Source organism: Rhinoderma darwinii, chromosome 12, assembly GCF_050947455.1.
Source record: "Rhinoderma darwinii isolate aRhiDar2 chromosome 12, aRhiDar2.hap1, whole genome shotgun sequence".
Lineage (NCBI taxonomy): Eukaryota > Metazoa > Chordata > Amphibia > Anura > Rhinodermatidae > Rhinoderma > Rhinoderma darwinii.
The window spans coordinates 4,631,921-4,648,432 of record NC_134698.1 but is presented as its reverse complement, the minus strand read 5'-3'; the positions used below and the strand labels follow the sequence as shown (position 1 = coordinate 4,648,432).

At 39.0% G+C, this 16,512-nt stretch overlaps 1 protein-coding gene across 1 annotated transcript; it reads right to left on the bottom strand.

Moving 5' to 3' along the window:
- Positions 1–2,138: 2,138 nt before the first annotated feature.
- LOC142665023 (fibrinogen-like protein 1) lies at positions 2,139–9,745 on the bottom strand. Its single transcript, XM_075844558.1, has 8 exons — positions 9,667–9,745; positions 8,809–8,998; positions 5,002–5,080; positions 4,786–4,807; positions 4,499–4,587; positions 3,925–4,045; positions 2,543–2,728; positions 2,139–2,440 (listed from the first exon to the last, which is right to left on the bottom strand). Exons 1-8 carry the CDS (start codon positions 9,743–9,745, stop codon positions 2,139–2,141), a joined length of 1,068 nt encoding a protein of 355 aa, XP_075700673.1.
- Between the last annotated feature and the right edge of the window lie 6,767 nt (positions 9,746–16,512).

The window sequence follows — 16,512 nt, the reverse complement described above, 5'->3', positions numbered from 1 at the left end:
TGTGTGTGGAGCTATCTACAGGAAGGCTGTGTGTGGAGCTATCTATAGGGGGCCTATGTGTGGAGCTATATACAGGGGGGCCTGTGTGTGGTGCCATCTACAGGGGGGGCTGTGTGGCGCTAACTACAGGGAGGGGATGTGATGCCATCTATAGGGGGGCTGTGTGGCGCTATCTACAGGGGGCTGTGTGGCACTATCTACAGGGGGCTGTGTGGCACTATCTACAGGGGGCTGTGTGGCACTATCTACAGGGGGCTGTGTGGCACTATCTACAGGGGGCTGTGTGGCACTATCTACAGGGGGCTGTGTGGCACTATCTACAGGGGGCTGTGTGGCACTATCTACAGGGGGCTGTGTGGCACTATCTACAGGGGGCTGTGTGGCACTATCTACAGGGGGCTGTGTGGCGCAATCTACAGAGGGGCTGTGTGGCGCAATCTACAGAGGGGCTGTGTGGCGCAATCTACAGAGGGGCTGTGTGGCGCAATCTACAGAGGGGCTGTGTGGCGCAATCTACAGAGGGGCTGTGTGGCACTATCTACAGGGGGGCTGTGTGGCACTATCTACAGGGGGGCTGTGTGGCACTATCTACAGGGGGGCTGTGTGGCACTATCTACAGGGGGGCTGTGTGGCACTATCTACAGGGGGTCTATGTGGCGCTATCTACAGGGGCTGTGTGGCGCTATCTACAGGGGGCTGTGTGGCGCTATCTACAGGGGGCTGTGTGGCATAATCTACAGGGGGCTGTGTGGCATAATCTACAGGGGGCTGTGTGGTGCGCTCTACAGGGAGGCTGTGTGGCGCTATCTACAGGGGGGCTGTGTGGCGCTATCTACAGGGGGGCTGTGTGGGGCGCTATCTACAGGGGGGCTGTGTGGCATTATCTACAGGGAGGGGGTGTGACGCTATCTTCCGTGGGCTGTGACGCTATCTTCAGTGGGCTGTGTGGCGCTATCTACAGGGGGTCTGTGTGGCACTGTCTACAGGGGGTCTGTGTGGCAATGTCTACAGGGGGTCTGTGTGGCAATGTCTACAGGGGGTCTGTGTGGCAATGTCTACAGGGGGTCTGTGTGGCACTATCTACAGGGGGTCTGTGTGGCACTATCTACAGGGGGTCTGTGTGGCACTATCTACAGGGGGTCTGTGTGGCACTATCTACAGGGGGTCTGTGTGGCACTATCTACAGGGGGTCTGCGTGGCACTCTCTACAGGGGGTCTGCGTGGCACTCTCTACAGGGGGTCTGTGTGGCACTCTCTACAGGGGGTCTGTGTGGCACTCTCTACAGGGGGTCTGTGTGGCAGTATATACAAGGGGGGCTGCGTGGAGCTATCTATAGTGGCACTGGTGTAATGAGGGCTTCTTTCATTGATGCTTATAATTGGTGTTGTCTATTTTACTGCAGGACTTGTATTATAGTATTTAAAAAAGTTATTAAAACTAATTTAAAATCAGTTTTCTTATTCTCTTATTTAGTCGCTATATTAGCGTTTACTGGGGGTATTACTTTTGGTAATCAAATCGCCCACCATTGATGGAGACTCGCCCTGCTCCCCAACTTCCCCGCTCAGGAGCTGCCAAGACTTAGAGGGAACATTGATAATGGGACATCAGTAGTGACGCAGGGAACCTCTTCAGGCCTGGCTCCGATTAGTCAAGGGCACAGAATCAATACAAAAACATATCTTTACCTTTAATCCCCTCAAATAGGCATGAACTTATTTGCAGGTTGTAATACCCCTTTTATAGGTGACTGGTCCCAGATGGAGGATGCAGGTGGACTTATGGTCAGTAGATATTACAGAAGCTCAGACCCGAAATCTAGATCAAGACAAAATTAACATTTACATTCCAGTTCCCCTGGTAATAATAACTGTTCTAGAGGAGAATACTGCGCGTTATGGAGATATCATATGTCGATACATGAAGGAGTATATGGGTCCATATTTAAGACCAATAGGGACTGGCAATGATGTGTTCATGGACCCTAAATTTGTACTTGGGAAAAAAATACAAATTGCATTCATATTTTTAGGTTCCTTTTTAATCCATTCAGTCTGATACAAAGTAAATGAAGGAATATGAGAATACATAAATATTAGTCAACAAAGGAATAGTAGAATCTAATAATCTAGAATCTCTAACCGTGAATCAGATACATTTTGCTGAATTTCAAGGACTCGTTTGGTTTCCATGTTGGCCACGACACGGATGTTGCCCAGTTTTTATATGTTGGCGGTTTGCGCCAAACACCATTCAAATTTGCTGTCCCACAGCTGTTAAACCACCAGCCGGCACGGAATCGTGAACTGCAACTGGGATACAATGTGTCCCCAGAGAGACAATTTGGGTGACAGTTATCAGTGACATGATCCCAAGTGCTGAATGAGTTGCCATGCTGGTTGGAGCCATTAATTGTAGCAACTCCAAGGAAGGCATCTCCTACAATGAAAAATATACATGATATTTTTCATTTTTCGTTGAAAATTGATTTCACAATATTTGGTTTTGACAAGTTTCATATATTTGTCTCTATCCAATTACCTGCTGTACCCACATAATTTCCTGCTGACAATTTATAGGAGGTGCCCGCATTTCCAATGCTAAAGGGACTGTACTCTGCGTAGGCTGCTCCACCGTCAAAGGCTGCGAGACTGATGTGCAGTTTGGAGGTTCTGTTTGTCTGCTGTGTCAGTGCATAAATTCTCTTGAGTCCAAGCCAATGTTCACCTTCAACAACAAAAAGTGAATTACAATATATATATATATATATATATATATATATATATATATATATATAGGAAACACATTGAGAGTAGTAGGGATACAATAATAGGCTAGCTAAATTGAAATGAGAGAGTGGAGAATCTCGATTAAAGGGATGTTCCCATTTAGGTAAGGCATATTGCTTGGATATGCCATCAATGGCTGATCGGTGGGGATATGATCAGAGGAACCCTGACCGATCATGAGAATGAAGGGGCAAGGCCCCTTTGGCATTTTCCCTGGACGGCTCCACTTCCATCCAAACCTGGTGCAAAAAACGGCAACTCATCCCAATAACCAATAGCAAAATGGAGTCAACTTTTGGTTCTTTTATCACTATAACTAATGGAATCTAGAAAAAATAAAAGAGATGGTTTAGTCCATGGATCACTCTACCTTAGTTCAGTGTTTCCCAATCAGAGTTCCGTAGAAGCCATCAATAGCAAGAACAGTCTCTTTTACAATAGGGATACAGTAATTTAGGAGTTTCTGCCTCAATTACTGGAGTATAAGGGTTTTAAAAAATTTTACAAAAATATATAGTAGGCTAAAAACAGAATCTTTAGCTTTTTAACTGTATAAAAGAATTCATACAATATAATTTGTCGAAACATTTTCCTGAAACGTACTCATTTAGTTTGGCCTTTTGATACAGTAAGCGGAACTATTTAAGAATATTCAATTGAACGGAGTGGCATGTAAAGCGCAAAAAAATAATAGACGTGACCATTTATCCATAATTACAAAAATAATCAACTTGACAGCGAAACGGAGAAAAGGCCCATTTTCATGTTACAATTTTCTTACACCCCAAATTAGTCGATTCTGAAATGGTTTGTGAACATAAGATATAGGTTTACACAATTACAAAAAGTTGCAGAAATTGGAACAGCGCACGCATGACCACTTTAATTGGCTGCATTCGGTGGACGCAAACAAGGACAACAGTTTTTTAAAACAAAATGGCGGCACATGGGGCCTTAGTAAGTAAATATCTCTAAAACACTTCATTTTCAAAAATACTTGTACATTGAAAAGATGTTTAATTTCCCATGATGCATCAAATTAGACCATTTTAACAAAATGGTAAAAAATCCCTTTAAGTGTGTTTCGATGGTTGGTATTATGTTGTTCTTCTATTATGATACTGTTGTATTTACCTTGAATGTTCCCAAATCCATTTTGATATGCTATCCAATTTCTCTCAAAGCTTAATCCATTTGCTCCGTCATGTTTTTGTATAAGAGTCCAGCCCCCATTTTCAGTCATTTCACAGAACACCTTAAATGGGAACATATATTGCAAATATTTTTTATTGTAAGTCTGAATAAAAAAATATATATTTATAATATAAGAAATAACGTCCAATAGAATGACTAAAAGATGAATAGGACGCGACTGATTTCGTCACTCCCATTCACTGTGAATAGGACCATCAGAAAGCCGAATAAGTGTGTTTGACTGTTTTAGTTGCTCGTATTTATCTCTATAGGGAAGGTTAATGCAATTTCTGCTCTACAGCCACATTAGGGTCCCCAGATATTAAACCCTCACCTAACTTACTTGAACTATTTGACTGATGGGTTGTAAAAAGCAAAAAATTGGGTTAAAGGGAATCTGTCAGCAGTTACGTTTTTTAAAAAAAAAAAAAGAACAAATACATTTGGTTTTGGTACTAAAAGTTGTTAATTTTTTACCCTTAAATAATAGTCAGGGTTCTTTATATTATCTTACCACAAAAGAGGATGCAGAATTTTTGGGTTTTATTTTGTATTTTCCACTGATAATAATATTTTTCCCCCATATATCCGAGCAGTCATATCCTACAGAGAATAAGAAGTGAAACTGAATGCATTGAGAGAGAAACAGGATTCACATATCAAAACATGTTTGTTTTTTGTCTTTTTACATAAAATATATCATAAATATACACAAATTTTCTAAACTTAAAATAACATAATTTTACAATTAAAATCTGCACATTCAAAAAAAAATCAAAAATTTGGAAATAAGAATCTTACCTTGAATCCCTGGAGGTTGAGCCTGTAATACCAATGACAATGTGGATGATTTAACAACAACATCACAAATATAAGCACAAATAATGTTCAATGAAATACTTCTATTTTTTTTCTATTGATACTTTTTTTGTTCGTGTAAAACACACAATCTTAAAAACATAAGGAAAAATAAAATATTGGCTTTTAATTTCCAAAATTTTGAAAAAAAATACTTACCTGTGATGTAGTTTGATGGTAATAAAGGCTTACTAAGAAAATACATCTGAATAGGTTCATGGTCGCCGTGGTGTTATTCCTAAAATGCAAACATTTCTTATTAATATATTTTTTTCTAAATATGAATTCTTTATATTTTTACACTACAATTTGAATGGTTATTACAATTTTAAAATTGCAGGATTCTATTAAAAGTATAACATTTAAAGATTATTCTGATATATATATATATGTCGACTAAAGTACAGAATATGCAAAAAGAATAAAAATGTTATTTAATTTGATATTTTGTAGAAAATTTTGCAAAAATTGGTACATTTCCAGAGACAAAACACTAGGAAACAGTCTTCCTGCAGTACTTACCCAATATCTCGATGACTTTACACCTGTGTTGTGTGCAGTAAACTACCCATCTCTGTCATCCCTTTTTATAGCCCCGAGTACAAGGGTGGAGTCAAAAACCTGCCAATCAGATGACAGAGAAACTTAAATGATCCATTAACATTTCAATGTGTAAACTCTCTCTGTATACTTCAAATTTCTAATGACTTCAATCTGGTTTTATTTTCATTTTTATGCTATTATTATATATTACACACAAGGTAGGCTTTAAAGGTTGTCCAGTCGCTAAACATTGATGGCCTATCCTCAGTATGGGCCATCAATAGCTGATGGGTTGGGGTCAGACTCCCGGGACCCCCACCAATAAGCTGTCTTGAAGGGGGTGCAGAGCTCGTACGAGCGCTGCTTCCCCTTCATTTCTCTCACTTGCTCACACTGAGTCATGGACATGTCCGTGTCGGCGATTCAGTGTGAGAAAGTAACCGGAATGAGGGGGAAGTAGCGCTCGTACGAGCGGCTGCAACCCCTTCAAAACAGCTGATTGGTGGGGGTCCCGGGTGTCTGACCCCAACCCATCAGCAAGACACTAAAATTAAACTTACCTCCTCTTCGGCCGCAGGTCCTCACTCCATCAAGTGTCGGGATGTTGTGCGCTGTGCACAGCACTGTGATGTCAGAACCTGTGACGTCAGAACCTCTGATGCGCTCCAGGAAAAAGAGGTGTAAGTACTGTCAGTTACTATAGTAACAGGGGCCCGTGTAGTTTATTACATAGGCCCCAGTTACTATAGTAACTTTTCATTGATCTGGTGCGGGGGGGGCGCGGGCCCCCTGGCTTCTGGGCCCGGTCGCAATTGCGACCCCTATAGTTACGCCACTGGTTCTGATCATCATATGTTGTCACAAAGTTAGGTAAACTTACTGGTCGTACTTGACAAATGGCCTTGAGTAGCAGTATATCAATACTTCAATTATTCCAAATAATTCCAGAAGAAAAGTACAGTAGATACAACTTTAGCTCATGAACAAGATCATTTTAATATTCACACTGTTGTGTCCTTAACAAGACGCAACTAAAAACAAGTTACCCTCTTCATGTTGATTGGCTGAATCTATTGTCAATCAACTCTTCGCCTATAAAAAGCGCCATAAACAAAATTCTCCCGCCCCCGGAAGAAGCGGACACTGATCAGCGAAACGTACGTCGGGATAATACAGACTAGATAGTAGGGAAAGGAATATAGTTACATAGTTACATAGTTAGATATAGTCATATAGTTACATAGTTTGTACGGTTGAAAAAAAGACACATGTCCATCAAGTTCAACCAAGGGATGGGAAAGGGGAAGTAAAAAATTTCTACACATAGGAGCTAATATTTTTTTGTTCTAGGAAATGATCTTTGCCTGTTTTGCAGCATCTACTGTCTCTGCTGTGACGGCTCCTGCGGTGACCATTCCATAAATTCACCGTTCCCACAGTAAAGAAGCTTGGTCGCCTCTGCAGGTTGAACCTTTTTTTCTTCAGACGGAGGGAGTGCCCCTTTGTTTTTGAGGGGGTTTTACATGGAACAGGATTTCACTATATTTTTTGTACGGACCATTCATATATTTTTATAAATTAATCATGTCCCCCCTTAGTCGTCTTTTTTCAAGGCTAAATAGGTTTAGTTCTTTTAATCTTTCCTCATAACTTAGATTCTCCATGCCCCTTATTAGCTTCGTTGCTCTTCTTTGTATTTTTTCATCCTTTCTATGAACTGGAGCCCAGAACTGAACTGCATATTCTAGATCAGGCCTCACTAATGCTTTGTAAAGTGGTAATATTACATCCCTGTCCTGCGAGTCCATGCCTCTTTTAATACACGACAATATCTTGCTGGACTTTGAAGCAGCTGATTGACATTGCATGCTGTTATTTAGTTTATGATTTACAAGTACAACCAGATCCTTCTCAACAAGTGACTCCTCCAGTGTAGCGCCCCCTAGGACATATGATGCATGCAGGTTGTTGGTACCCAGATGCAGAACTTTACATTTATCTACATTAAACTTCATTTGCCAAGTGGACGCCCAAACACTTAGTTTGTTTAAATCTGCTTGCAATTCACGAACATCTTCCATAGACTGAACTATATTACATAGCTTGGTGTCATCAGCAAAAATAGAAATAGTGCTATTAATCCCATCCTCTATATCATTAATAAATAAGATGAATAATAGTGGTCCCAGCACTGAACCCTGTGGTCACCACTTATAACCGGGGACCATTCAGGGTAGGAATCATTGACCACAACTTTCTGGATACGGTCCTTGAGCCAATTCTCAATCCAATTACAAACTATACTTTGTAAACCTATAGTCCTTAATTTACCCATTAGACGTCTATGAGGGACAGTGTCAAATGCCTTTGCAAAGTCCAAAAACACTATATCCACAGCAGCCCCTATGTCTAGGCTTCTGCTCACCTCTCATATAAACACTATATCCACAGCGGCCCCTCTGTCCAGGCTTCTGCTCACCTTTCATATAAACACTATATCCACAGCGGCCCCTCTGTCCAGGCTTCTGCTCACCTCTCATATAAACACTATATCCACAGCGGCCCCTCTGTCTAGGCTTCTGCTCACCTCTTCATAAAAACAAATCAGGTTGGTTTGACAGCTTCTGTCCTTAGTAAAACCGTGCTGGCTGTCACTTATAATACTATTTATTGTCACATAATTCTGTATATAGTCCCTCAATAGCCCCTCAAACATTTTACCCCACAATGGATGTTAAGCTTACTGGTCTATAATTACCCGGGGAAGTCCTAGAGCCCTTTTTGAAAATAGGCACCACATTTGCCCTGCGCCAGTCCCTTGGCACTATACCAGTCACTAGAGAATCTCTAAATATTATGAAGAGGGGGGACAGAAATAATTGAACTAAGCTCCTTAAGAACTCTTGGGTGTAACCAATCTGGTCCTGGGGCCTTGTGTACGTTTATTTTATTTAGCTATATAAAGGGAAAGATTAGCACAGTACAACACCAACTAATCCTACCGTATCCAATGGAAAGCTCCTAATCGTAGCTAGACTGAGCGAGTATAGTGGTGATGCCATTCGCTCATGCCGCTCAGCCGTCGAGTGCTGATGATGTCACAGCGCTCACGGCAAATACCTTAATCGCCGCAAACATAACACAGGCGGCGGTCTCGATCTCGCTGCTCAGCAGACAATTTCTGGAGCAGCGACGATTGTGACAGCTAACAGCGGTAGTCCCGGTACACATAGCTACGGACTGGGAGATTTACTATCTCCTGGTACAATACAAGCTGCGGTCTCGATCTCGCTGCTCGGCTGATAGCTCCTGGAGCATCGACGTTTGGGACTGCAAACAACGATAGTCTTGGTATATATATATATATATATATATATATATATACACACATACACACACACACACACAGACTGGGAGACTTACCTTCTCCTGGTGCAGTATATTACAGCTGCCTGTTCAACATAAGCTGGAGCCCCAATCTCGCTGCTCAATAGACAATCTTGGAGCAGCGATGTTGTGACAGATGATGGTGATAATCTGGTACATCCGGTCAGAGATTCGGGAGAGTGGTTCTCGCCTGGTTCAATGTACTTCAGTTGCCTGCCACCACCAGCTAAGCATGGTCACATTATTTCATGGACTAAAGTCTAATCTGAACATTAAGCTTTGTGGAGCACTCCCTCCTTTTTCCCATTGATACTGATTAGCCATTTCGACATGATGGTCTCTTTAGTCAATGGGATTTAAAACATAAAAATATTTGCAATAAATGAAGCAATATTTAAATAAAAATAAATATGAAATAAACATAATGGTTTGATTGTGCAATAAAAGGGGACATTGCACGGTATATTCCTTTTTCTTATAACTGTCGGTATCAATAAAAATAATTGAAGGCGACATTGCACTGATTATTCCTGCTCCATCTTCCTTCTTTTCCCACACCCACAATTTCCACAGCTACCTAAACAATCAGAAAACATGCATTATTTACATGTAATATGCTACCACTTGTCTAGTTCTAGTGGTCCTGCCCTCTATCTAGTGTTTCCCTTGTTCTAAAACTACCCTGCTTTCTTATGTGACCCATTGGTACTGTTCGGCCATTACGGACCCAAACCGACCAGACCACAATTTAGGTCTCAGCTCTGAAATACCGTTAATGTTCTCGGATAGGTGATTACGAGGTTTCTCATTGCCATGAGCGACCCCTCGCTACGGTAGGTTTTCCTGACTTCGTTCCAACTTCATCTATCCAAACAATTATCCCTGGAGAACCACCTTGCCCCAAAGTCCTGGGAACAGCAGAGTTCCTGAGGTCACGGGAAGCTATATGTGCAATCCGGTTGGCACGGTACATCTCTATTAGGACAGAGTGCAAGACGTTTAGAATATTTCTTAGTAATTATTGAAAGTCATTGGGCAAAAGCTTTGAAGATCAGGTCTCTTTCCAGTATTACACGATGGGATGTGCCATGAATATCCAGGAGTTGGTCAATGAGGGATCTAGGTTTTATGGTGATCAGAGTGAAAGATGTCTTCATAGTTTTCATGTTAAATAACAAATCCTAGTTATGTTATGTTTCCTTAATCTTTATCCCCTATTCGCTTCTTTTTAGGCTCTGCCTACGACAAGCTCAATCTGGAAAAACTTGATGAACAAACCATTGTCCTTTACTGTGAATTGTCCCTGTGTAAAGAACTTTCTGGGCATCCTGGGCTTAGGGCCAAGTCATTGTATTAACTCAGATTAATCATTGTAGGTAAAGGTTGTGAAACAATACCAATGTCCTTATGGGTTCCGTTCATGATATGTGGTCACAAAGTTAGATAAACTTACTGGTCATACTTGACAAATGGCCTGGAGTAGCAGTATTTCAATACTTAAATTATTCCAAATGTCCTTGTTGCCAACTTTTCCAGAGGAAAAGTACAGTAGATACAACTTTAGCTCATGAACAAGATACTCCTAGCCATATGTTAGGCCCTTCTTTCAGAAGAGCCGTAAAAATTTTGGTAAAATGTTGTGCGCCTAGTTCTTTAGAAGAAGTTGTGGAGGACTACCTCATCTCCAGTAAGGTACTGCTTGAGTTATAGGATTTATTTCATATTTTTCCTCGTTAGAAGGACACATGGTCTACTATGATCCATCTTCCTAAAGATATAGTAGAAGTTTGAAGAACGCCTCATGGCAAAAATATGCCGTAAGCTTCCTGGAAATTATTCAAAGAGGCCACAACTAAAAAGACAGGGTGAATAGTTCTATGTAGTTTATTTTTGGTGTGGAAAGTATGTTCAGTTTGACATACAAAAACATTGACATCATATGGTCTTGCCATGACCACCATGATCTCATTATGACTTCTTCGGATCATAAAGCCTTGATATGTTTAGTATGTGACTATGCCTGTATTTGATGTAAAAGAGTACTTGGACTATTAATAGGAAAAGTTCTGAACACTATCACAATTTAGAATGGCTGAACAGGATACGTTATAAATGTTTGATAGGTCAGGTTAGAATAAGCTGGCTTGGCTGTTTGCCCATGACCTATGTTCTTCTACGGGGCGTAGCTAGGAGGGTGCCACTTTGCTTTGGACAAGATATTCAGGATCGAGGGCCAGGGTTGCAAATGGAATCTTTTTCCCAGGTGAAGGACATTTTTGTTAATCTCCAAACTCTGTTTCTCCTGATCATATGTGCCTGGCAAATTTTTTCGATACTAAATTTTTTTTCATGTTACACTGCAAAATATAGACTGATGACTGATGCCCCTAAACTGATTTGTAGGGATCGCTTTCAACAGAACTTTACACAGGATAAAAAGATAAAGCCTGTGACAAACTCAGGTGATCAGTGATGCACAACTGGTGGCCCAGGGCACTTATGAGCCCAATGTACTACCCCAAGCCCCAAGACAATGGCCTGGCATGAGTGTTCCTGTACTGTGAGTGCTCTGCCCAACCATAAAGATCACAAGAGTTCCTCTGATTCCTCCTATGTGTGTTCCTATGTCTTAATGGAGTCAAGGGCCGAATTTCAGACCCCCCACAATATAGTAAATATCACAGATTTAAAGCCATCTACCTGTGTTTATGAATGTAATTTTTCTATTTTGGAATTATATAAAAAATAACTGTACATTTTAGATAATATTATTTAGAAAATTCCTAAAATATAATAATTCATTTGGAAGAATGTGAACAAAAATATTAGAAAAAGGGGCTTTTATATACCCACTAAAATTGACTTGAGTTTTTTGAACCCTCAATATTTCAATTTTGGAATATTTAAAATTTTCTATAAATTAAACTAACCAACAATGTGAATTTACAAAGAGATTAAAACACATAAACAACTAAGGCCCCATGCACACGACCGTAAAAACTCCCGTAATTACGGGCTGTAATTACGGCCCGTAATTACAGGCCCATAGACTTCTATTGGCCACGGGTACCTCCCCGTATGCTTACGGGAAGGTGCCCGTGCCGTTGAAAAAGATAGACCATGTCCTATTTCAGGCCGTAATTACGGCACGGGCAGCCCATAGAAGTCTATGGGGCTCCCGTAATTACGGGTGACTACGTGTGTGCACCCGTAATTACGGGAGCATTGCTAGGCGACGTCAGTAAATAGTCACTTCCAGGGTGCTGAAAGAGTTAAACGATCGGCAGTAACTCTTTCAGCACCCTGGACAGTGACTTCCGATCACAATATAGATAAAGCTGTAAAAAAAAAAAAAAAAAAAAAGATGTTCATACTTACCCAGAACTCCCTGCTTCTTCCTCCAGTCCGGCCTCCTGGGATGACGTTACAGCTCATGTGACCGCTGCAGCCAATCACAGGCCAATCACTGGCTGCAGCGATCACATAGACTGACGCGTCATCCAGGGAGGTCGGACTGGATGTCAAGAGAGGGACGCGTCACCAAGACAACGGCCGGGTAAGTATGAATTTCTTTTACTTTTACTACGGAAAGGGCTGTCCCTTCTCTCTATCCTGCACTGATAGAGAGAAGGGCTGCCGATTACTGCAGTGCAAATTTGCAGCCAAAAACGTGCCCGTAAATACGGGTGGAATACGGGTGACACCGGGCTCGTAAATACTGGTGCAATACGGGTCGAATACGTGTGACCAAGGACCCGTATTTACTCCAGTATTTATGGGTGGACAAAAATACGGTCGTGTGCATGGGGCCTAAAAATGTTAAATTATTTTTCCTGCAAGGAAATAAAAAAACACAGGGTAAGATTCCTTTAGTGCATTATGAATAGGAATGGGGTAACAACATTATAGATCCGGTTTATATTTATTATTTTTTTATAAAAATTGTGTTCGTCACGTGACTCATTATAAAAAATTCTATGACAAAATATAAAGCTTTCCTAAATACACCATTACAGGTCAGGTCTAGTACCAAGGGGAGAGTTGTGACAACCTCTCATTAATTTTACAAGATAATGTATGGTCAATGCCGATAGATCTGTATAATTACTGTGTGAGTATAAATTCTTGCCTAAATCCCATTTAAAATGGCTAAGAAATCAAATAAACGGGCAAGTAAATATTTTTCTTTGATTTGCAGGATATGACTGTTCCAATATCTGGGCAAAAACAAAGTGTCCATTTAGTGGCGTCTACACAATAATGCCCAAGCGAGCTGCCAGTCCTTTCAAGGTGAGAGGGACAATGGTCATTGTACTGCAGAAGACAATGTAGCTGTATTTTCCAAACTCATATCTCTCTAGTCTGTAAAATTTACCAGAATTGTTTAAAATGGAGAAAAGTTTATGGCTCCCCCTGCAGGTATACTGTGAAATGACAAAACAAGGTGGTATGACTCTTATGCAAAGTCACAACGGAGGGGATGGATTATTCTTTAATAAAACATGGAAAGACTTTGAGAATGGTTTTGGAAGACTTAAAGGTAAAACAAGCTAAATATATTTGACAATATTAAAAAAAAAAATAGCATAAAAAAAACTCCATTCATAGATGTATACTAGTAGTTATACACAGTTTTCTGTACAAAGGGAGCATTATAGTAGTTATATTCTTGTATATAGGGACAGTATTATAGTAGTTATATTCTTGTATATAGGAGCAGTATTATAGTAGTTATATTCTTGTATATAGGGGCAGAATTATAGTAGTAATATTCTTGTATATAGGGGCAGTACTATAGTAGTTATATTCTTGTATATAGGGGCAGTACTATAGTAGTTATATTCTTGTGTATAGGAGCAGTATTATAGTAGTTATATTCTTGTATATAGGGGGCAGTATTATAGTAGTTATATTCTTGTATATAGGGGGCAGTATTATAGTAGTTATATTCTTGTATATAGGAGCAGCATTATATTAGTTATATTCTTGTATATAGGAGCAGTATTATAGTAGTTATATTCTTGTATATAGGGGGCAGTATTATACTAGTTATATTCCTGTATATAGGAGCAGTATTATAGTAGTTATATTCTTGTATATAGGAGCAGTATTATAGTAGTTATATTCTTGTATATAGGAGTAGTATTATAGTAGTTATATTCTTGTATATAGGGGGCAGTATTGTAGTAGTTATATTCTTGTATATAGGAGGCAGTATTATAGTAGTTATATTCTTGTATATAGGGGGCAGTATTATAGTAGTTGTATTCTTGTATATAGGAGGCAGTATTATAGTAGATATATTCTTGTATATAGGGACAGTATTATAGTAGTTATATTCTTGTATATAGGGGACAGTATTATAGTAGTTATATTCTTGTATATAGGGAGAAGTATTATAGTAGTTATATTCCTGTATATAGGAGCAGGATTATAGTAGTTATATTCTTGTATATAGGGGGCAGTATTATAGTATTTATATTCTTGTATATAGGAGCAGTATTATAGTAGTTATATTCTTGTATATAGGAGGCAGTATTATATTAGCTATATTCTTGTATATAGAGGCAGTATTATAGTAGTTATAATCTTGTATATGGGGCAGTATTATAGTAGTTATATTCTTGTATATAGGGACAGTATTATAGTAGTTATATTCTTGTATATAGGGGACAGTATTATAGTAGTTATATTCTTGTATATAGGGGCAGTATTATAGTAGTTATATTCTTGTAAATAGGAATAGTATTATAGTAGTTATATTCTTGTATATAGGAGCAGGATTATAGTAGTTATATTCCTGTATATAGGAGCAGTATTATAGTAGTTATATTCTTGTATATAGGAGGCAGTATTATAGTAGTTATATTCTTGTATATAGAGGCAGTATTATAGTAGTTATATTCTTGTATATAAGAGCAGTATTATAGTAGTTATAATCTTGTATATATGGGGCAGTATTATAGTAGTTATATTCTTGTATATAGGGGCAGTATTATATTAGTTATATTCTTGTATATAGGGGCAGTACTATAGTAGTTATATTCTTGTATATAGGGGCAGTACTATAATAGTAATATTCTTGTATATTGGGGCAGTACTATAGTAGTTATATTCTTGTATATAGGGGCAGTACTATAGTAGTTATATTCTTGTATATAGGGGCAGTACTATAGTAGTAATATTCTTGTATATTGGGGCAGTACTATAGTAGTTATATTCTTGTATATAGGAGCAGTATTATAGTAGTTATATTCTTGTAAATAGGGGGCAGTATTATAGTAGTAATATTCTTGTATATAGGAGCAGGATTATAGTAGTTATATTCTTGTATATAGGGGCAGTATTATAGTAGTTATATTCTTGTATATAGGGTAGAGTATTATAGTAGTTATATTCTTGTATATAGGGGGCAGTATTATAGTAGTTATATTCTTGTATATAGGAGGCAGTATTATAGTAGTTATATTCTTGTATATAGGGGCAGTATTATAGTAGTTATATTCTTGTATATAGGGGGCAGTATTATAGTAGTTATATTCTTGTATATAGGGGGCAGTATTATAGTAGTTATATTCTTGTATATAGGGGGCAGTATTATAGTAGTTATATTCTTGTATATAGGAGGCAGTATTATAGTAGTTATATTCTTGTATATAGGGGGCAGTATTATAGTAGTTATATTCTTGTATATAGGAGGCAGTATTATAGTAGTTATATTCTTGTATATAGGGGCAGTATTATAGTAGTTATATTCTTGTATATAGGAGGCAGTATTATAGTAGTTATATTCTTGTATATAGGGGGCAGTATTATAGTAGTTATATTCTTGTGTATAGGAGCAGTATTATAGTAGTTATATTCTTGTATATAGGAGCAGTATTATAGTAGTTATATTCTTGTATATGGGGCAGTATTATAGTAGTTATATTCTTGTATATAAAGCAGTATTATAGTAGTTATATTCTTGTATATAAAGCAGTATTATAGTAGTTATATTATACTATATAGGGGGCAGTATTATAGTAGTTATATTCTTGTCTTGTCGCACGGGTGAATAAACTGCTGTTGTCTTTTTGGAAGTGCTGCCTCTGTCCATTTCTTGTTTGCCTGATTTCAAGGACCGTGGACCAGGTCCAATAGAGGCGTGCACCCACCTGCAGTCCAGTGCTGTGGAAACTATTTGTTTTGTGGTATTGTGGGTCCTATCCACGTTGCACGGACAGCTTTGGCCTTTGAGCACAAGTAAGCTTTACTATGGATATATCAACCGCAGTGTTTATGTACACGGACGATGACATTGAACGGATCATGCAAGGCATTTCTGGAGATGCATCCTTTCTTAGTGTGCCGTCTATTGAGCATCTGAAAAAGAAATGGGAGATGGAATCAAAGCGTGCTATTACCGTATATCTACACCTTGTCACCTTAGGGGAATACTTCAAGGTGCACCGTATCCCACGTGGCATCAGATTAAGTCGAACACCTAACCTGTTTCCAAATAATGCCAAATTTTGTCAGCGCTTCTGTCAAATATCTAACAGGTATGCTCGTGATATTATATTATTGAATGTGGAATTTTTACAAGCGGAATTACGGAGTGTGAACGCTCGGATACATGATCTTGATGGATCACTCACGGCTTTATTGTCTGTGGAGGATTTACAGAAATATAAAGAAAGTGCCAAGGAGTCCTTTGACAAATTTAGAACACAGCTGGAAAATACCAAACATCAGAAA

Excerpts from the sequence above, each read along its gene's own strand:
- LOC142665023 (XM_075844558.1), bottom strand. The coding sequence starts at position 9,745 with ATGTACCGTGCCAACCGGATTGCACATATAGCTTCCCGTGACCTCAGG. Across the intron at positions 4,046-4,498 it reads ATTCTGCATCCTCTTTTGTG|GTGTTCTGTGAAATGACTGA; the intron begins GTAAGATAATAT and ends TTCCCATTTAAG. Across the intron at positions 2,441-2,542 it reads AAATTATGTGGGTACAGCAG|GAGATGCCTTCCTTGGAGTT; the intron begins GTAATTGGATAG and ends TTTTCATTGTAG.